The sequence below is a fragment of the Bufo gargarizans genome, unplaced genomic scaffold, assembly GCF_014858855.1.
Source record: "Bufo gargarizans isolate SCDJY-AF-19 unplaced genomic scaffold, ASM1485885v1 original_scaffold_1327_pilon, whole genome shotgun sequence".
Classification (NCBI taxonomy): domain Eukaryota; kingdom Metazoa; phylum Chordata; class Amphibia; order Anura; family Bufonidae; genus Bufo; species Bufo gargarizans.
The window spans coordinates 259,778-282,228 of record NW_025334310.1 but is presented as its reverse complement, the minus strand read 5'-3'; the positions used below and the strand labels follow the sequence as shown (position 1 = coordinate 282,228).

Here is a 22,451-nt window from a genome sequence, read left to right as displayed (position 1 = left end):
TTTCAAATATCCTGTGCCTTTTAATTCATCACATTTTTCAAGGTCTATGCTTGCTATTAATGAATTGACAAGGCTAATATAATTGAAAAACCTGGTAAAAAGCTAGCCTTATTTAACCTCAGATGTGGCATATGAATCAGTTGTCACTGCTCTTGTTGTTTTATGCAAATAGACTATACAGCAGTTTCTTGTTATTTTTAAACCCACCGGTTTGCAGTTGCTATTACAAAGATGGATGTCACAGTGCAGATACACAACATCCAAATCCTTTATGTATCCAAAGAGCTGCACAGAAAAACGTCCCTTTGTAGACACTCCATTTTCCATCACATTAATGGTAGAGTCTTGCTTGCTGGGGCAACTGCAAGAAAAAACACAACCTATCTGAAGTCATTCTGGTATCGGTAATTAGGCAGGAATTCTCAAATTCTCAAAACCAAAGCAGGTTCGGTCTGATAGACTAGAGTACCAGGGGATCCTCTTTTGAGTCTAAGGTTTATTTCTTATGGGATGATTCACAGATTGGCTAATAGATTTCACTGATGATATGTACTATAGGTGCAATGATAACAGCAAGGTTTAAAATATCAAAAAAGTGGGCATTCCTATGTTCTGTATAGGTGGATAAAGGCTCTTTAGATTCACATTATATAGATGGACCAAGTAACCCCAGTGTCACACTGAATATGAGCTATGGAAAACACAAGATATGTGTTATTGTGGAGATCCGTGCTCACCGCTACTCTGCTCCTCGTTGCTCACCCACTCCACAGCTACTGGATACTGGTGGTTCAGTTCCCCTGGCGCCCATCTAACCCCATCTGCTGGGCTCGGCCATCAGAGTAACACTGTTCTTCTTTTATGCAGGCGGAGATCTGCTTTCTGCTGGTAATGCTTCTCACTGCACGTCTGACTTTTAAATGGTCAGTGCAAGCCTTGATTTTCCCCCGTCTATGGCTAGCCAGCCTGTGGGGATGTGCCTGAGCAATAGGTTCTTGAACTCTACTGTCCTGCAGAGGTGTGCTGTTAGCTTGCTTTCCTGTGTACTGACTTCTGGATGTGACCCTTCGCTGCCTGACCTGACCTCTGCCTGATCTTCATTCTGACAACGAGCTGCCTGCCCTGACCTCGGATGTCTATTGGATCGCTTGTACCCGGCCTGCTTTGATCTCGGTCTATCCTTGACTGCGGTTCTGCCTGATTTCTTGGGCTCCCCACCAGAGTCTCTTGACCCTATGGGCCAGCAGTCTTATTGACAGAGACCAAACCAAGAGGTACAGGCTGAATAGATTTCCTGCAGCCAACTCCAGATCCCCGTATACGGGTTAAAGGGTGAAGACCACTTAAATAGCGCCTTAGGAGAAGAGCCAAGCCAAATCTGTTCAATTGCACTGTGGATCTATCTCAGATTCATTATAATATAATGCTCTGCAGCAAGGAAATGTGCAGTGACCTGGTGGTTCACAGCAAAATGGGTTAAATTGTTTTCTTTCTTTCTTTTTTTTTTTTTTATACCAAAAGCTGTGTATGAGGAGTAAAGGGTTAATGTCCTGGCCCTTAGATGCAGCTGCTGGGTGCGAGCAGTTCCCTCCCCTTGGTATGTAGATGGTACCTGAGAGAAGCAACCAACAGGGATACCTCAACTGTGCAAGACCAGAGCAGCTATAACAGTGATTCTAAGGCAAGCCAATCTCTGAGGGAGAGAAGAATTTGACAGAAAGTAATGCAACTATGTGAAACTGTGGACTTCATTGCGTTTGGTGGTGGAGAAGCCTCTGGTACCCTGCCATATTTTTAAGATAGACTGGACATTTGTTAAATACTACACACCTCAGCTAAGTCTTGTATAACCATATTAAGAGTGACAATTTATTGTGAGAGATTTGTAAATCCTGGCCAAATTGGGTGGTTTGCTTGGATTAACAGGAGAGAGACTGAAGGAGGTACACATTGTATGGCCTATATCCCCATACACAGCATTAAACTGTGTATATAATTTGAAAAGACTAAACTTATTTTTGCAAGTGCCTGTGTGTGACATATTGTATTCTCAAATTGCCTCCGTAAAGTAGACTTTAAAACCAGCCTCCTCATTTCCTTGCATTGCCTGCACTGTCACACCATTGCCCTTTTATTGCCGGTACCCCAAGGGCACACTGCCTTTCTCCATAAAACCCATTGAGAGGATTGCTACCGTAACTACTGCTATTGTAATCTTAGTCACCACCACTGCTCCTGTCCTCTCCATCTCCCCTCCCAGGCTTGCTGCAAGTGTCCTATATAACAAAATACATACCTGTCCTTAATGATCTCATATTTTATTGTGGAGTTCACTGAGGGTGTGGCATAGCAATTTTTCATCAGCACAGCATATTGAGAAACATCTGCTATCTTTAGGATAATTCCAATAAACAGGTTGGTTGTGGATGTCAGTAGAACTGCAGATCCCTCAAAGGGAGACGTGTAGCTTGAGTCTTTATACAGAGCCATAGTTGCTTCTAACGTCCCTGTGCCATTTATATCCACAATGACTGAACTGTAATGATAAGAAAAGCCTGTTTTACGGCACCAAAATTCGGTAACAGAGTCCTCCATAGGCCATGCATAAAACTAATGTCTTATTTTGCCGATTGGTCAGGGCATGGGTGTGACGGTTACCTCTTTACAGCATATTTTTGTGCCATGTATGGCTTGGATTATAAGGGTTGTCCCATCACATATAAAAGATTGCAGAGCAACATCACACAATACATACAATCCATAGAAGGAGTTACAGTGCAAGTTAGATTTCAGCCAAAGGTGGCATCTATATTGCAGAAAATAGAGAATTGTAGACAGACCTACAGGTAGATGGATCAACAGAAAGATAGTTAAAAAACACTGAGGTTCTTTTCTTCTCACAATCAGTGGGGATCACAAAGGATAGACCTTCACCACTCATGCTATTATAGAATATGAATGTCCCTTGACATAAGATAGGAACGCTCCTTGATTAATAATTCATCTCAATTCATTCTACATATCTTTTCTCTGATGCCTTGAGGTTTAAACCAATATTACCAGCAACGATTACAATGTAGAGGATAAGATGTTATATTAAATATCCATATTACATGACCTTTGTGTCTTACTTGGAAAAGGGCTGGAGAGCTGTGTCCAGGGACACATGTATGTCTAATAGATATACACAAGAGTAGTTAATTTTAAGTATATCTTCTCCGCCAAGGGATGCACCTGTATCCTTGGATAGGAAAATTGTGTTTTTATAGATGACATGTGTGCCGTTGTTCTGTACAAAGAAAGAAATATCATTATTATTATTATTTTATTTTTTTTGGTGGGGGGATTAGGTCAAAGCACATCAATAGAGATTTCTTTGGGATTAACTACGGATTCAGCAAAATTTGAATTTACCAAAACCCTAATTGCAGATCCTTATTCATTCCACATAAGTGAATAAAGTCTAAACAGATAAATCTCTAATATAGATCCTTGGTCTCCCCAATAAGGTCTGTCGTTATAGAGGTAGCCCAAGCGGCTGTTATGGGGCCCCTGGAGTGAAATGCCCTATTCTAGGGTTGTTTCATCTCCATTTTAATGAGTGATGAATACAGATGATTTCTTGAAAATCGTTCGAGGTCCAATCAGCATGAACCAGTTCTCAGATTGAATTTGGGTCCGAATAGTAGTATATAAGGTCTACTAGCACTGTATTCAACCCCTTTCAAACTCTTTAACACTATGACAGCTTCAGTAATGTCAAAATGGCAGCATGATGACTATGGATGAACAGATGGTAGCCATTGGTAAAAAAAAAAACAGCCTGTGTAATAATATACTGCACTGATTCTTTTTGTATTAAAATTAGCAAAATATCATTTTTTGGTGGCAGATGTCTTCCCCATTCTGCCTTCTGTTCTGTAAAATGGTAGCCACCATTTTGGGAGATTTGTCTGAATGGAATCTCAAAAGTTTTGGATTAGCTAGAAACAAAATTTTGGGGGAAATTCGTATTGTATTTGATTAGTTTATAATGTATTCATTCATCTCTAATGGTGAGAACCTTCACAGGGATATGGTCTTTACATTGAGCTTGGAAACATACAATGTTATAAAAAGGAAATATAGACATTAGAACCTCCTTGAAAGTGGCCTAACTTCTATTTTTACTACGGGACCTCTTGGTTGGTAATGTAGGGAGACATATGGACCCATATTACACATTTTGCCGCTTTTTCACTTCACGTAAGACATCTAAGACACTTTGGCAAAGCTACCTTTGTAGGTATCATTCATATCTACATACCACCAGCACATTTCCACAGACTCCGTTCTTTAGGATAGATACTACAGATATGATGTTTGTCGTGTTGAAATCAGGAAATCCTTTGCAGTAGCTGTCTTTTAGATGTATGTTTTGGATGTTCAGGTTGAATTTTTGCAGATCACATTTTTCAAAAGAAGCTTTAATTTCCTGATTGCCACAAGAAAGCACCGGACGAATGTTTTCTAAGGCTGAAAAAGAGGACACAACATTGTTAGTGTTGATAATGTCAATAACTGGACTTTTTTAAAGGAAATATCTATTGGTCATGGTGGTTTAGTTAGGACATATAACAGGAACTTAAAGGTTAATCTATAGCAGTTTCCCAACATTTTATAATGAAGTGAATTATGCAAAACTAGCGATAATACATTCATGCAATAAAGTTGAAATATTGAGGCAGTGATAACCAATACAAAGTGCAGATAGAAGACAATACAGCCTTATCTCTGCCACAAAGTAGTTATTCAAGTGTCTGATGAAGAATGGGGACCCCTTTGAAATGTGTTACTTCTTTTATCATTTGCCCATGTTTGTTGTTTTTAATAAACAGTTGTTCACTTAGTGGTGCTTCATAATCCCTTTTTTCTTTGACGTTCCACTTGGCTGCCACAGAGCAGAACATGGTTTAATCAGTTTTCAACCGCTGCATGACTTTAAGGCTGTTAATTGTAACTCGATATATAAAAGCATAGTGTTACATAACGATCTGCCAACACCCCATGACGCTGCAATTTGCTGTGACAGTGCTGTCATTAGCTGCAAATGAACTCCTTTTTGCCCTGACAATGGCAGGAAAGGGTTCAATCACTTTTTTCCATGTAAAAATTAATTAAAACATTTTAAGTAACAAATTAATTAATACAATAAATAGAAATAGAAAGTAAAATACAAAAATTATTAGTTATTAGTTTCAGTACTAGCATAGCAGATTATGTACACACATATTTCATTTATCTCCTTTTTTTTCATAAACAAAAATAAACAATATAGTTCTTAGGTTGTTTTTTTTGGGGGGGGGGGCAGTATAAAATACATAAATGCATGCATATATATTTTTTTGCATAAAAAAATAATAATAATTGAAAAAGCTAAAAGCTTAAAATGTCCACTTTGAAGGAGTTTCTAATGTTTTGGCAGTGGACAATATCTGTACTGACATTCTGATGTCATAGAACCAGCAATAGAAAAATAGTCCACTAAAAATTTGAAAATGCACTCTAGTCTTTTAAGTCTTGGGCTGAGCCCAGCCAGTAGATTAATTACACAAGTAGCATCCATTTTCTCAGTACAAACATATGGCAATGATTTTACAAATGATTTGTCTTGAAATCTTTTGTAACCATTTGGGAAAATAATTGACAAGAAAGAAAAAATATATTTTTTTTATAATTTTCCCCGTTTTTCTTTAACATGTATATTTTTTTAATATAATATCTGGCATCTTCAGTATATAGCACAAAAGCAAAGTCTAATGTGTCTTGTGAGAAATACCATAAAATAAATGTAGGTTGGCTCAGAAATTAAATAGCTATTTTCAGTTATCTACGGTAGGCCCATTGAGAAAAATACAAAGTGTAAGAGCTATTGTATTTTGCAACCTTGCAAAGGGATGCAGTGTAATGAAGACTGAAATAGCAGCTCGTCAAAAGTTGGCTAATACAGAAGAAACTCAATAAGACCACAGTTTAAAAAAATTCTCTTGTGATTTGGATTCTCAGCTAGTTAATTCTTGAAGGTAGAAGATTTTTTATTTTATTTTTGTGAATAAGTGGAGTGAATACAGTAATTTTGCAAGCAAAGTAGGCAAATTATGTTTACAAGGGTTAACTTACAATCTAACAAGGGTACATTCAGTAAGACTAATTTGGTTGTTAAGGTTAATCACTGCAAAGGTGCACTGCAATATATGCAAATGAAAATACAAGGCTAAACCCTCACAATAGATATTAAAATGAGAATTTAGCCAATATATTTAGTTCAAGAACATATCGTAGCCTGCGTACCCCGTCAAGGTATCTCAGTTAGTGAGGGACCTAAGGCTAAACCTACCTATAGTGTGTGAACACTGTCTGATAGGTGCTAGGTGCTAAGGTCCGACTTACAGCCATGCTTCCACAAACCTCCAAAGTGAGATCACAAATGCAATGTGAGGAGGCTGTGAGCCCCACCTATAACAGGGTAGTGTGACACAGGCTACCAGGTGCACCAGAATGTTACAAAAATGAAAATTGGCACATTCAATACATATAAAGACAAATCACTGAATAAAGTTTCCTAAATTGGAGGAAATGCTAAAAATTCCAAATACTGTAGAGTATTTATAACTGGGGGAGCAAACCCTCCACATGTGATCCGCTGCAAATGCAATCCCCAGCAAATAATGCATACAATGGAGGATGCCGGCAGAGGACCACATGTGCCACAAAAAAAAATCCTACACAAAATGAAATAATGTGTGGATTAGACTGTGAGAATAAATAAATCACTGCAAAGGTGCACTACAATATATGCAAATGAAAATACAAGGCTAAACCCTCACGCTAGATGTTAAAATGAGAAGGTTAAGGTTAATGTCAAGTACATATTATTAATAATATGATATCGAACACAGAGAATTGGGTTTAGCCCTCCAGAAGGAGAAAGGTAGTCTAGGCAAACATGAATGATACCATCTGGTTACCAGCAGTATCAGGTGAATTATATAATCTGGATACCATTAACTGCCTAACATGAGAAGGGGAAAACAAAGTAGTGACGTGTAGTGTCCTCTGTAGTCGTAGCCAGGGCCGGCGCTATAGTAAGGCAACAAGCGGCTGCCTTAGGGCGCAGAGACGGGGGGGGGGGGGGGCGTAAAAATGAAACTTTTTAAAAAATGAAACTTTTTTTTCTTAAATACCCCGTATTTTTCGCCCCTGGGTCTTATGGGGTGAATACTAATGAAACGCTTCGATTTTGGATGCACTTCATTAGTACCGGAGGACCGGGAAGCTGTGAAGGATCTGTACTCACCGCTTCCTGGTCTTCCACTCGGCTGTCTGCTGTAAAGGGCTGCGCACCATGTGACCTCACTGTGCGCAGCCTTCACAGCTGACACCGAGAACCAGGAAGAAGAGAGCGAGAGAGCTCTGGTGGTGAGGAGCACACAGCTCACAGCCTAGGAGAAAAAAAAAAACCAGGCTGTGAGCTCTGCGCTGCGATTGGCCAGCACTACAGCCTAGGAGGAGGAGACGCCCAGCAGAACAAGGGCAGTCTCCGCCTACTATAACTTACTGAGCGAAGATACCGGAGGACATAATGGGAGAACGGAGCGGCGCCCGGGGATAATAGTAAGTGCAGTAAGATCCCTGGGCGCCGCTGTATATGTCAGGATACTTAGTTCACAATGTTTTTCCAGGTGACAGGTGCTCTTTAAGTGTAATGAGGGCGGCCTTAGCAACACTCTGCTCTGCTTTCCTGGACACTCCCTCTGAACTTGATTGACATGGCCAGGCTTCCAGATGGAGGGTGGAAACAGAACAGACAATCTAGGGTGCTCAGTGTTACTAGGACCCACCCTCGGTACACTTAAGCCTTAATTTGCATATTTAAAAACATTTAATTCTACTAAAATGCATAAGGCATCTTAGTCACTGGGTTTTTGTTGTTTTTGGCTAATGTCTGCGATCGGCTATAATGCTGATTGCAGACATTTACTCCCTCAGATGCCATGGTCAAATTCGACTACTGCATCTGAGGTGGCTTTCCCCAGGAGTGCTGCACTCCTGGGGACTGAATGGCAGTTTGTTCTTAATAATACCTTTGGTCCCTCTGAAGGATGAGAGCTGTCACAGCCGTATTTTGTATAGAGAACAAACAAGTCTCAAACAGTAGCTATGGTATATATAAATATATAATATATGTGTATATACCAATAACACCTACAAGAATGTTCCCTAGGGAACAAGCAATGGTGCCCGGAATCAGTGTATACTAAAATATGACATTTATTGAAAACAAGTTCAAACAAACAAAATTAGAAAAACATGATTAAGGCAAAAGAGACATCAAACAATGGTAAAGGTGACCACAATTGTAATACTGAGTACTAGGCCCACAGGTCACATACCCTTCAATAAGATGTGCCACTTGTCAAATAGCCACAGGTGGGGTAGAGAAAATCAAAACATAATAATAACAATAATAATAATATGGAGGGGGAGATGCAGTGGCGGCTGTGCGGGGATCAGGAGCGATGCAGGTGCTGGGGAGCGGGGTAAGTATAATCTATCTGAGGGGACTGAATATTGGGGGACAAGTTTTTCACTTTGGATAACCCTTTTAAGGGTATATTAGACACATTTTCTACCTGATAATCGCGATAATTAGCGATAATCCAGCAGTGTAATACTGCTTTGTTCATTGGGCAATTCAGATCTTTCAGCTTGCTGAAAGTTCTGGATTTTCCAGCGGCAGATTCTGCTGTGTAATGTCACACTGCCGCGGGCACACCGCTATCCTGCATGGGAACGATGGCATATCGATCTCCCCTCCCCATGTTGCAGAAGAAATCGCTGCATGTAATATCCTCTGATAGCTATCCGGAGACTGCTTGCAGCATCGGGTGTCTAATACACCCTTTCATTATAGTATAAACATCTTGTGACAACCTTGTCACGAGATCATGCTTTTTTAAAGCTGGTGAACTTGTTCTATACATCTTGGAACAACTGAAAGAAACATTTTCAGAGAATTCTGTCAAAAGCCAATCAATAAATTTTAAAACTAGTGATCACATTTTATGAAAGTCTCCTATGTGAAAATTTTAAAACCATTGTACAGTACAGTGTATCTTTGACATGAATATGTTATTAAAGTGACAGAACTATATAATATTTCACATTCTGTTCCTTGCATGTAATCTATCTGAACATACCTGAAGGACTGCTATGGTTTTTGCAGTAGCAGCTGTAACGTCCGCCAACTGCTATACATTCTTCATTGTCAGCACATGAGCAAGAACCAGGGATGGTGACTGGATCTTTAAAAAAAAAAGAAAAGAAAAAATGTTTTATAAAAATTTAAAAGAAATCTCACTAAGCATTCTAGAAAATATGTTGAACATAAAAATGTGATTTAAAAAGTAGGTAGTTTTTGGATAAAACATTCCCATTGAACTAATCTTAGGCTACCTGGAAACTATCAGTAAGGATATTAGCTTCTGTTTATTCAGACAATATCTAAATAAATAGTTTGTTTACTTACTGTATTACCATGAGTTCTGAGATTCAGGAATAGATAGGCTTAACACGTCTTAAGGTGGATTTCGACGAACCAAGAACGGCCGTTTCTGTGAATGCTAGTTCCCGATGATCTGGCCATCAAAATGTTCTGCCGATCACCCGATGAACAAGTAAAACGTTCGTTCATCGTGTGATCCTGTTGTTCGTGCAGGCACCACCACTCATCTTTCTTGTCAGCAGATTGAGCTGTCTAAACAGTGACCTGCTATCCAGAAACAATGATTCTGGATCACAAGGGATCACTATAGCAGCAGTCTTCTTCACTAAGGGAGCACCCGACTGTCGGGAACGAACACTTCCTTCCCAATAATAGACGCTCCTTTAGCCCATCTAAACCCGCCTTTAGGTGTGTAGAACGTTTACTATACTATGATAAAAGATATATACAAAAGATAACATACAGAGTAAAGTAAGTAACAGTCACCAAAGCTGTGAACAAATTATTCTGCTCCCCATTGACCAGTTTCCAACATGGCACCTCACCATCATCCATATGATACCAAGAGCAGTGCAAGTAGGAAGACAAATCTTACCCCCAGTAATTTCCTCATTGGAGTTAACTTCTTTGTTACATAACTAGATGTTTTCTAGATTTCTGGCCCCTCCTAGCCCCCTTAAAAGGTCTTCAGTGTGAAGTATGTATGTAAAGTTACTTAAGACCTCAGGAATGCTGCCAGGTATCTGGTACCAATAACCAACTACATTACAAGGAATTAAAAGGGAAAGAACCACTAAAATACCTGCCAACACATTACAGTATTAATATATTTTTTATCTTTAGGGTATGGGGACTGAAGCATTAATAAGACCAGAGCCCAAATACAAGGTCTGTCAAAAGCAAGGGAACTGAAGCTGCATCATCAGAAAGAGCCCATGGACAACAGTGATGCCACTTCTGGATGAGAGCAGTTTCTTCTTGATTGAGAGGGCTCGGTTCCTGTATCTTGTCTTGCCCTACCAATCAAGAAGGAGAGGAAGGGTCTGGCAGAGGAAGGGTCTGGCAGTAGGAGCAAAGGTGCACAGATTGGCTTGGGCCTGCCCTTGGTGCACTTAACTTCTCTTTTGCATAAGGATTAAAAGTACTTTTTCTCCAGATTAAAATATTGGATTACTAAGTAAAAGGTTTCATTACATTCAGATGAGCTTGTGTTACAAGACATTTTTAATGACTGTATGGTGGCTAGTTGTATAGCGGCTGTGCTTGGTATTGTAGCTCAGCCACATTCACTGTAATGTGGCTGAGTTGTGACTAGGCCATGTGAAGTCACGTTCATTGGTCAAGCTGTTTGGAGAAACGTTTATGCAAAGTAAAGCTGCTTTTCAACTTCATCACAAAGTCTGGACTCAATTTATTCTTCATCCCACCATTCAACTACCCCCTTTGTCTGCCTTGGACAACAACGCCTAGGTTCCAACATATCCAGGTAGGAGCACCATGACACGTGCTGCAGCGCTACTATGATAGCTGGTGTCTCCTCAAACAGCGGATGGGAGTCATACTCCCACCGATCAGATACTAATGACCTATTAAAAAATCTCAGAAAACCCTTTAAGGCAGTTGTCTCAACTGGATAACTTCCATGTGAACTGCTACCATGAGAGGGAGCTGCGAGCAATTACATATCTTTACTATAGAGGCTACTGGAGAAATATAGTAATATATGGTATATTCAGGGTGATATAGCTGTGTCCTCTACTCTGTGGTGGAGGTCTCAGGTCTGCATATGAGAGAGTGAGATTCAATCATAGGGCATATATACAGGAAAACCCCATTTAGTGTATTTACAATAGACTGGGATCTCCCCAAGTTCTTTGTAAGTAAATGTGATTTTAACAGAGTTTTATTTTCTTACCTGTGCAATATCCAGAATAGTACACAGGGGGCGTGCTGAACTTATACACATAAAATCCTCCAGGACAAGCCTTGATCTTTATGTCTGATGTAAAACTGCAGCAATAACCAGAATAGGAGGTACAAATTGTACGATTCACAATTCCATCTGAGGGTACTGGATGTGTTCCATTCATCCACATGGGGTATCTGATGTAACAACTACCCTCAGAGGGACAAAAATTTGCCAAACGGGATCCGCCACTGCCCTCAAAACGATACCATCCACTTAGGTAATAGTCAGAGCGTCCATAATAGGAGTAATAGTAGTAATAGTAATAGTAATCATAATATGATGTGCTCCTGGTGGGGTCATTCAGGGTGGTATAGGTAAAGCATGGATCAGTGCAGTTATGGGACCCGGTGAATTTGATGCATTCTCTACCAAATCCACAAACATCCCTTGTACATTCATCGACTTCACATTTATATCCATTTCCATAATATCCTTCGGGGCAATAGCAGGAATAGGATCCAAAGTAGTTGACACATGTTGCTGCTGGGTCGCAGTTGTTCAACGAGGGTGAAGAACACTCATCCACATCAACACAAGTTGCATTATCCCAAGTGAAGCCTGTGTTACAGTTACAGTAGTATGAGCCGTATGTGTTGATACAGTAACCATAATAGCTGCATTTGTCGTTTGAATAATATCCGTAATAGCTACATTCATCGATATCATAACAGGAAAATCCGTCTCCACTGAAGCCTTCATTACAGACACAGGTGTAGTCGAGTAAATCTTTTTTACATGCAGCATTGCTGTTACAGGTTTCGCAAAATGCTGTGAAAAACATCAAATGTTATTATTTAGGTAATAAAAGTTATATTTATTTATATTCTAAAACACATAAGAAGATAAAAGAGGTTCTTCAGGACTGGAAAAAAGGATCTGAGGATCTCCTTTTTTTCTATAAAAATTACCACTTGGCACTTTAATAATTATAGCTTAAACGCAATATCAGACGTAGCCCGAGTGGCTCTATTTACAGAAAAAAACAGACCATCTTTTCTAGTTCTTTACAATGTCTTTAAATAGAATGTATCACCTTTGAATCCAGAAGAAAAAAAAGCATTCGGGTGTGAAGTTGTTTGGGAGCAGCACCTATACAAGCAGACAGTTTGTGAGCATTCGCGTGTTTGTTTTCCATTGTGTGTTTGTACTAAGTGTGTGACTTTAGATTGAGTGACAACACCCCAGAGGGGCATTACCACTTCTGCACCCCGCTACTGTCTTTATTGATTAACCTAATGTCATCTGTTTGTTTATTTCCAGATCCTATATGGTGTGCATATCTCTTGTCATGTAACTGTTATGTTTAAGTGTAAAATGCCTGGTTCACCAGCAGGTGGCAGCATAAATGGTAGAGCTACACTCAGAGAGAATGGAGCTTTCCTTCCATTCTAACACCCCCTCTATGGTGTGGTGGGCGTGTCCCGCTTTCTGCAGGAAGGGTGGAGACCAGTTAGTTCCAGTTTAGGTCTTCCCTAGACAGGGGAAGGGTGTGCAGCAGGTGAAAGTCCCTATTGAACGTGGCTTTGCCCAGGCCAGCTGGAGCACCTTCAGCTCAGCTGGATATGGAGGCAGAAGCTGGAAGCCTCTGAAGCCAGGAGTAAAGCTCCCTGGACCAGTTTAGAGTCAAACTACAGAGAGAAGATCCAGCACCCAGAGAAATCTGAATTATATAACTACCCTGACAGTACAGTAGAGCCAGAGAGCAACAGACGTAGCAAAGAGGAGTTTGCCTGCCACAGTTTTGTTCATGCCAAAGCCTGCTGGGAACCAAGACAAAGCCTGAAACTGTTTGGAGAAACGTCTATGCCAAGTTAAGCTGCTTTTCAACTTCATCACAAAATCTGGACTCAATTTATTCTTCATCCCACCATTTAACTACCCCCTTTGTCTGCCTCGGACAACAACGCCTAGGTTCCAACATATCCAAGTAGGAGCACCATGACACGTGCACCAACATTAAGGGACATTTAGGATACCTTACACCACTTTGGAATTCCTTCACCTGCGTACCATCCACTAAAGGGGGCCCTGTGCCCTTGTTGCTTCACTGCAACTGGCGTCACGAAAAACATTTACTTTAAGGGACCCATGGCCATTGCCCGTCCATTGCAGGTGCTCAGTGGGTGACTCAATTATTAGGGGTAATAATAGGGTGATCTTTTACAAATATTGGGATTGTTGAACAGTGTGTTATCTTCCTGGTGCTCGAGTTCGACATATATTAGGTTGACAGATTACTGGGAGGGGCTGGCAAAGATTCAGCAGTCATGGTCCATATTGGAACCAATGACAAAGTTAGAGGTACACTAGGTGGAGCGTCCTTAAAAATGATTTTAGGGATTTATGTCACAAGCTTAGGGCAAGGACCTCAAAGGTAGTGCTTTCCAAAATACTACCTGTACCACGAGCAGGCCCAGAGCTATTATAAGGCAGACCAAGCGGCTGCCTTGGGGCACAGAGATGCCAAGCCAAGGGGGGCATAAAAATGAAAATCTTATACTAAACGAAATAGACGAGGTGGCAATTCATGAGGTCGTTATTATGGGGGACTTCAACTACCCAGATATAGACTGGGAAACTGAAAGCTGTAGATCTCATAAAGGAAACAGGTTCTTGGCAATCACCAAAGACAATTACCTTTCCCAACTGGTTCAGGGCCCGACTAGATGGATAGCCATACTGAACTTGGCGCTAACCAATAGACCAGACAGAACAACAGATGTGCAGGTTGGGGGACACCTGGGAAATAGTGACCATAAAATAATAACCTTCCAATTGTCATTCAAAAGAATGTTTCTTCAGGAAAGCACAAAAACACCAGACTTCAAAAAAAGCTAAATTTAGCCAACTAAGAGAGGCCATTGGCCTGACTAACTGGGACAAAGTCCTCAAAAAAAAAAAAATACAACTACAAAATTGGATATTTTTAAAAGCATCCTAAAGTCTAATTGTGATAGGTATATACTTTATGGGAATAAAAGGGTAAGAGACAAGAAAAAAACTATGTGGATGAATAGAATTGTAAAGAAACCAATAAATGACAAAAAGAAAGCATTTAAATCACTAAATCAGGAGAGTAGCGAGAAAGCACTGAAAAGCTGTAAGGAAAAAATGGAATATCTAAAAGTCAAATGAAAGCAGTCAAACTCCAGACAAAATTTTTTCGAAGAAGAGACCGGCACTCACTTTATCTTCTGCAAATTCAATCTTTTTATTCGTCACATATGGAATTTTCCATATGTGACGAATAAAAAGATTGAATTTGCAGAAGATAAAGTGAGTGCCGGTCTCTTCTTCTAATATATGTGGGATTGTGATCTCGGACACGTGCACCACGCCTCTTGGACAGAGTGCCGGCTGACCATTACCTGAAAACTCCAGACAAAGAGATTAATTGCCAAAGAGAGTAAAACTAACCCTAAAAATATTCAATTATATAAATGGTAAAAAGTATGAATCTGAAGGTGTTAGCTCTTTACAGAGTGATCAGGGCATAGTTGAAGACAGCGATGAGGAGAAAGCAAAGCCATAAAATATTTCTTTTTCCACTGTATTCACTACCAAAAATAAACTGTCAGGTGAAATGCAGACTGTAAAAGTAAATTTCCCATTAAAACTGCCCTGTCTGACCTAGAAAGTGGTGTCTTAAAAAGATTAAAATAGACAAATCACCGGAACCAGATGGCATACATGTATCCTAAGAAAATGTTGTAACGTCATAGCCAGACCCTTATTTCTGTTATTTAAGGGCTCTATATTGACAGGGAGTGTTCCTCAGGATTGGCGCATAGCAAATGTGGTACCAATATTCAAAAACAGAGCCCTGGAAACTATAGGCCTGTAAGCTTAACATCTGCCGTGGGTAAACTGAAGGATTTCTAAGAGATGCTTTCTTGAATTACATCAATGAAAATAAGCAAATAACGCCATATCAGCATGGCTTCATGAGGGACCAGTCATGTCAAACTAATTTAATCACTTTCTATGAGGAGGTAAGCTCTAGACTTGACTGTGGCGAATCAATGGATGTCATATATCTTGACTTCTCCAAATGGGGGAAGATGTCTGTATGTGGGTAAGTAACTGGCTCAGTGATAGAAAACAGAGGGTGGTTATTAACGGTACACACTCAGATTGGGTTACTGTCCCTAGTGGAGTACCTCAGGGGTCAGTATAGCACCCTATTCTCTTCAATATATTTATTAATGATCTTGTAGAATGCTTGCACAGTAAAATATCAATTTTTGCAGATGACACTAAACTGTGCACAGTAATTAGCATGGAAGAGGATCGTATAATACTACAGATGGATCTGGATATATTGGAGGCTTGGGCAGAGAAGTGGCAGATGAGGTTTAACACTAACAAATGTATGGTTATGCACATGGGAAGGAATAATGCAAGTCACCAGTACATACTAAAGGGTAAAACACTGGGTAACACTGACATGGAAAAGGACCTAGCAATTTTAGTGAACAGCAGACTATAACTTTACAAATCACTAGTCAGACCACACATTGAGTACCGTGTACAGGTCTGTGCTTCTGTGAACAAGGCAGACCTAGCAGAGCTGGAGAGGGTTCAGAGGAGGGCAACTAAAGTAATAACTGGAATGAATGGGCTAAAGTACCAAGAAAGATGATCAAAATTAGGGTTATTAACTTTAGAAAAAAGACGACTAAGGGGAGATCTAAATATATCAGGAGTCACTACAGAGATCTCTCCTATCATCTATTTATCCCCAGGACTGTGACTGTGACAACAAGAGGATTATTTACGGTAAGAGCAGTGAGACTATGGAGCTCTCTGCCTGAGGAGGTGGTGATGGTGAGTTCACTAAAAGAATTCAAGAGGGGCCTGGATGTATTTCTGGAGCGTAATATTATTACAGGCTATAGCTACTAGAGAGGGGCCGTTGATCCAGTTAGTTATTCTGATTGCCTGATTGGAGTCGGGAAGGAATTTTTTCCCCTTAAGTGGGAAAAATTAGCTTCTACCTCCCAGGTTTTTTTTTTGCCTTCCTCTGGAACAACTTTCAGGATAACAGGCCGAACTGGATGGACAGATGTCTTTTTTCAGCCTTATAAACTATGTTACTATGTTACCTATTTTTTTATTTATACAACCATATTGTTATAAAACCATATTGTGAAACATTTTCTTTCTTTCATTGTCCGATTGTATATTTATTATTATATTTTCTGTACATGATTATTTGGGTAGCCATCTTGAAAAAAGCTCCTGCTTTGCTCTGTTTTTGGCTTTTCAGGGATTTGTTTTACAGCACCCACATGGAAATTGGAAACTGTAGTTTGGAGATGATTGGCTTCTTCAAGAATATGTTGTGGGCATGCTCTGTGACCTATGAACAGGTTGGTATGCGAGGGAAAGTGAGCGGTTTCTAGCTATTTTCAATGGTGGATATCATGTTATCTGCCTCCAGCTCTATAATAATATAGGTGTTATCTTTCACTGTAATCCTGCTTGTGATGATAATGAAATGACTGCTGAGAAGCTCTCTCTACAGAACAGGAATTGTCAGCCCAATTAAACAGTGTGCAGAAAGCACCCTCTGTTGGTGGGTGTGTGCATATTATTCTCCAAATCCATATCTACACAGAGGATTGTATTTATATTATCATATCATCTGTTCCTATTTAAATATTATCTTCTTCTTACTCTAATGGAATGAACTAGATGATCTCTTTCTCTTTATTCTAATTAGCAAATTAATTGAAATATTTAAAATAATTTATTTTAAAGGGATTGTTTGAGATAATAAAAAATCTTGGACAGGCCCTCAGATAGCCTAAAATAAAATATCATCTTATACTTACCCTTTCTCCAGTGCCAGTCTTTCTAATGTTAGTCCAATTCTTCTGCCAAAACAGTAGTGTTGATGTGCAGATATATAGCACATGACCGCTGCAGCTAATTACTGTTCTCAGTGTTAGGGCTCGTTCACACGAACATATTTTGCGTTCCACATACGGTCTGTATATGGAACCATTCTTTTCAATGGGTCTGCAAAAGATGCCGACAGTACTCTGTGTGCTGTCCGCATCCGTTGCTCTGTTCCATGGCCCCGCAAAAATTATGAGTCCTGTCCTATTCTTGACTGTTTTGCAGACAAGAACAATTATTTCTATAATATTCCTCCTGTTCCGTTCCGCAAATTGCGGAAGGCACACGGGCGCCATCCGTGTTTTGCCGACCGCAAAAAACGTCACGGTCGTGTGAACGAGCCCTTAGATTGCTGAGGACACGGATTGACTGCAGCAGCCATGCACCATACACTTGCAGTGCTGGTTGAGCACATTGCTAATGCCCCTACACCACTTCTTCACCCTGCCTTTTGCTGGACAAGACATCTAGAATATTCTGCCAAGTAGGGAAACAAGAACTGGTGACAGTGGGGAGCAAATACAATTATTGGTGGATATATATCCTACAAATGTAAAACAACAGATACTTACAAGATGTTTTGAACTTGTCACCTTTGAAAGGAAAGAAAAAAATAAGTCAAATGGGGTGAAGAACCAGATATAGCCAGAACGAGGTAATGTCTGATAGATACTTATAGTACTGAGAAAGATAGGGTCCATTTAAAGTTAAAAAAAAAACCTTTACTGAAAATTATTTCATAATAATTACAGATAGATAATAGATAAATAGGTGAGGTCTGGCCACAGCCAAGCAATCTCCCCAAATAAGTGAATGGGAGTGCACTGCGCTTGCGCAGCCACAGCTCCGATTCATTTCTATGGGATCTACGGAAATAGCAGAGCTAGCGCTTGACTATTTTCGGCGGCCCCATAGAAATAAATGGAGGGCGGCAGCGCATGCACAATGCACCCTCCGCCACTCTCGGCATAGGTGCGGGTCCCAGAGGTGGGGCCTGCACCTATCAGACAATGGGGCATATCCTAGCGATATTACCTCCATTGTCTGTGATGGAAAACCCCCTTTAAAGGATTTGCATCCATGAAATCTGCAGCATTTTGCGGATTAGATAGGGTTTCATAGCTCTGACTGCCAAGCTGCAGCATGTACTGAGCAGTGTGTGTCACAACCAGACAGCTGAGAAGCTCTGACAGAAGCCTTTCAGAACCTCCTCCTTGAGTTTTCTTTGTGGTGTTCAGTTCCTCATCTCGTTAGCCTCTCTCAGCTGTCATGTAGTTGGACTGATTGCTTCCCTTTAAATTCCTCCCCATAATGCATTACTGGGCGGCTTATACTTCTTCCTGGAGTGTGTGTGCATGCTGATCCTATTTCCCAGTCTGCTACTAAGTTAAGTGCTCTACATTTATCTGTTATTTTCTGTTTGCTGGATCCCAGGTGACCCTGACTCCCTCCGTGTCTGGTGTAGGGAGCCGGTGGTCGTGTCCCCTCACTATTGTAGGGTGTTCAGGTGTTATATAGTCGAGGTACGTGGATATGCAACCATCCACCTCTGGGATTTTTGCATAGGCTGAGCAGCCAGGGAAAGTGCCAGGTTTTGTGCAGGGGTCTCCCTTTTGGTTCCTTAGCTTTGGATCCAGTGAGTCATATATGCATGTTGCATTGTCTTGTTTCCTGTACACCGTCCGTGACATTATAAGCCGCAAAAACCGTCTCAAGCATGGATCCGGTTTCACTTTTGGCTGAACGCTTTCAGGGTCTTTAATTGGAGGTAGCTGATCTCCGTAAGACTTTTTCTCAGCTTCAAGTGACCGGTTCAGCTTGCGTTCATGGAGTTTGTTCTGAGCCTAAGATCTCGCTCCTGGATACATTCTCCGGGGGTAGTGAGAATTTTGTGCGTTTTAGAGAGGCTTGCAAACTCCATTTTCGCCTTCTTCCCCATTCCTCTGGTGATGAGGAATGGAGGGTGGGGATCATTATATCGCTGCTCAGGGGTAACGCTCAGTCTTGGGCCTTTTCGCTGCCGGAGGGGGCACGGCCTCTCCGTTCAGTGGATGAATTCTTTTTAGCCCTGGGTCAGATATATGATGATCCGGATCGTATTGCTGTGGCTAAGTCTAGACTACGTCTATTATGCCAGGGTAAACAATCCGCAGAGATATACTGCTCAGAATTTCGGAGATGGGCAGCTGATACTGGTTGGAATGATGCTGCACTCCGAAGTCAATTTTGCCATGGTCTTTCAGAGGGATTGAAAGATGCATTTGCCTTTCATGAGAGGCCTATTTCCTTGGACTCTGCTATGTCTCAGGCCGTTCGTATTGACAGGCGTCTTAGAGAGAAAGGAGAGATATCTCCTTCCTGTCATACTCAGTCCCAGGACAGTGCAGCGGTCTCATTCTGAGCGCAGGGCTCTCGGTCGCTGTCAGCCCCTTCTGAGCAGGAGCCCATGCAGCTGGCGTTGATTGCTTCTGACAACAGAAGATTCAGCTCGCATGGGAGGGTTTGTTTTTGTTGTGGAGGTATAAATCATTTGGCAAATGTTTGTCCCTCTAGGAGATTCAGGCAGTTTTCTGGGAGTAATAAAGAAACAAACAGGAAAAAATCTTTTAAAAATGTTCCGTCTGTTACTATTGGCAGGGTTGAGGCGGAAATTGAAGGTTTTCCGTTTGCTTGTAGTTCCCGTTTTGTCCTGCCTGCTAGGGTGGCGCTAGAGAGCAAGAGCATTTTTTGTGAGATTTTTGTGGATAGTGGAGCAGCTGTCAATCTCATTGATAATCAATTTGCAATAACTCATGGTTTCCAGGTGCGCACTTTGGGAAAGGATATTCCTGTTTTTTCTATTGATTCCGCTCCACTTTCTCAGAAATCATTAAAGGGCATAGTTCACAATATCCGTTTAATTGTGAGTGATGCTCATGTTGAGGATGTGTCATGTTTCGTCCTTAGCGGTTTGCCTACTCCTCTAGTGTTGGGGCTACCCTGGCTCACTAAACATAACCCCACCATTGATTGGCAAGCGAGGCAAATAAATGGTCGGAGTGACTTTTGCAGAGGGAATTGCCTCACGACATCTGTTTCTGAGGTTGCTACTAAGACTGTACCATCTTTTCTCTCTGAATTTTCGGATGTCTTCTCTGAGAGTGGAGTTCAGGATTTGCCCCCGCACAGGGAGTACGATTGCCCTATTAATCTCATCCCAGGCGCCAAGCTGCCTAAATCTCGTTTATACAATCTTTCCCAACCTGAGAGAATCGCTATGCGTGCTTATATCTCTGAGAGTCTGAGAAAAGGACACATACGACCCTCGAAGTCACCTGTTGCCGCTGGTTTTTTCTTTGTTAAGAAAAAAGATGGTTCTTTAAGACCTTGTCTGGATTTCAGGGAGCTGAACAGTATCACTATTCGTGACCCTTATCCACTTCCTCTGATCCCGGACCTGTTTAACCAGGTTGTTGGGGCTAAAGTCTTTTCCAAATTAGATCTAAGAGGGGCATACAACCTGGTCAGGGTCAAAGAAGGAGATGAATAGAAGACGGCCTTCAATACCCCTGAGGGCCATTTTGAGAATTTGGTTATGCCTTTTGGTTTGATGAATGCCCCAGCCGTTTTTCAGCATTTCGTGAACAGCATTTTTTATCATTTGATGGGAAAATTTGTATTAGTGTATTTGGATGACATTTAGATTTTTTCTCCTGATTTCAAAACTCATAAGGAACATTTACGTCAGGTCTTGCTCATCCTGCGGGAGAATAAATTATATGCGAAACTGGAAAAATGTGTGTTTGCGGTTCCAGAAATTCAATTTCTGGGGTTTCTTCTCTTCGCTTCTGGTTTTCGCATGGACCCTGAGAAGGTCCGCGCTGTGCTTGAGTGGGAGCTTCCTGAGAATCAGAAGGCGCTGATGCGTTTTTTGGGCTTTGCCAATTATTACAGGAAGTTTATTTTGAATTATTCCTCTATTGTTAAACCACTCACTGATATGACCAGAAAGGGGGTAGATTTTTCTTCTTGGTCAGTAGAGGCACGTAAAGCTTTTTCTAATATCAAGGAGAGTTTTGCTTCCGCTCCCATCTTGGTGCAACTTGATATTTCTTTACCCTTCATAGTTGAGGTTGATGCTTCTGAGGTGGGTGTGGGGGCGGTCTTGTCTCAGGGTTCCTCTCCTGCCAAATGGCGACCGTGTGCCTTTTTCTCGAAAAAACTCTCCTCCGCAGAGAGAAATTACGATGTGGGAGATAGGGAATTGTTAGCCATCAAGTTGGCTTTTGATGAATGGCGCCATTGGCTAGAGGGAGCCAGACACCTTATTACCGTATTTACTGACCATAAAAATCTGGCCTACTTGGAGTCAGCCAAGCGTCTGAACCCGAGACAGGCCAGATGGTCTTTGTTCTTTTCTAGGTTTAATTTTGTTGTCACGTTCCGCCCTGGAGTTAAGAATGTGAAGGCAGATGCCCTGTCACGTTGTTTTCCGGGAGGCGGGAATTTTGAGGACCCGGGTCCCATTTTGGCTGAAGGTGTGGTGGTCTCTGCTCTTTTTTCTGAATTGGAGGCAGAGGTGCAGGCAGCCCAGTCAGAGGCTCCTGATCTTTGTCCTCCTGGGAGGTTGTTTGTGCCTCTCGCTTTAAGACACAAGATTTTTAAGGAACACCACGATACGGTCCTTGCTGGGCACCCGGGGGCAAGAGCCACACTGGATCTCATCGCTCAGAGATTCTGGTGGCCTGCGCTTCGTAAGTCGGTTGAGGGTTTTGTGGCAGCCTGCGAGACTTGCGCTCATGCCAAAGTCCCTCATTCACGGCCATCAGGTCCTCTCCTTCCCTTACCCATTCCTTCCCGTCCTTGGACACATCTGTCCATGGACTTCATAACGGACCTGCCTCGTTCCTCGGGGAAGACTGTGATTCTGGTGGTGGTGGACCGTTTTAGCAAAATGGTGCATTTCATCCCTTTTCCTGGTTTGCCCAATGCTAAGACGCTGGCGCAGGCATTTATTGATCACATTGTCAAATTGCATGGTATTCCTTCAGACAT

At 41.3% G+C, this 22,451-nt stretch overlaps 1 protein-coding gene across 1 annotated transcript in view; it reads right to left on the bottom strand.

The window, feature by feature from the left end:
• LOC122923185 (uromodulin-like) overlaps positions 1 to 22,451 on the bottom strand; it is a gene marked incomplete at its 3' end in the record, with an annotated part of 50,264 nt that overhangs the window by 3,294 nt on the left and 24,519 nt on the right. Inside the window, exons 9-14 of the mRNA XM_044273919.1 lie at positions 11,460 to 12,281; positions 9,240 to 9,344; positions 4,307 to 4,515; positions 3,132 to 3,289; positions 2,297 to 2,536; positions 208 to 361 (exon numbers count right to left, since the gene is read on the bottom strand). Of these exons, the coding sequence (XP_044129854.1) occupies positions 208 to 361; positions 2,297 to 2,536; positions 3,132 to 3,289; positions 4,307 to 4,515; positions 9,240 to 9,344; positions 11,460 to 12,281 (1,688 nt within the window). The remainder of the gene's footprint in view (positions 1 to 207; positions 362 to 2,296; positions 2,537 to 3,131; positions 3,290 to 4,306; positions 4,516 to 9,239; positions 9,345 to 11,459; positions 12,282 to 22,451) is intronic.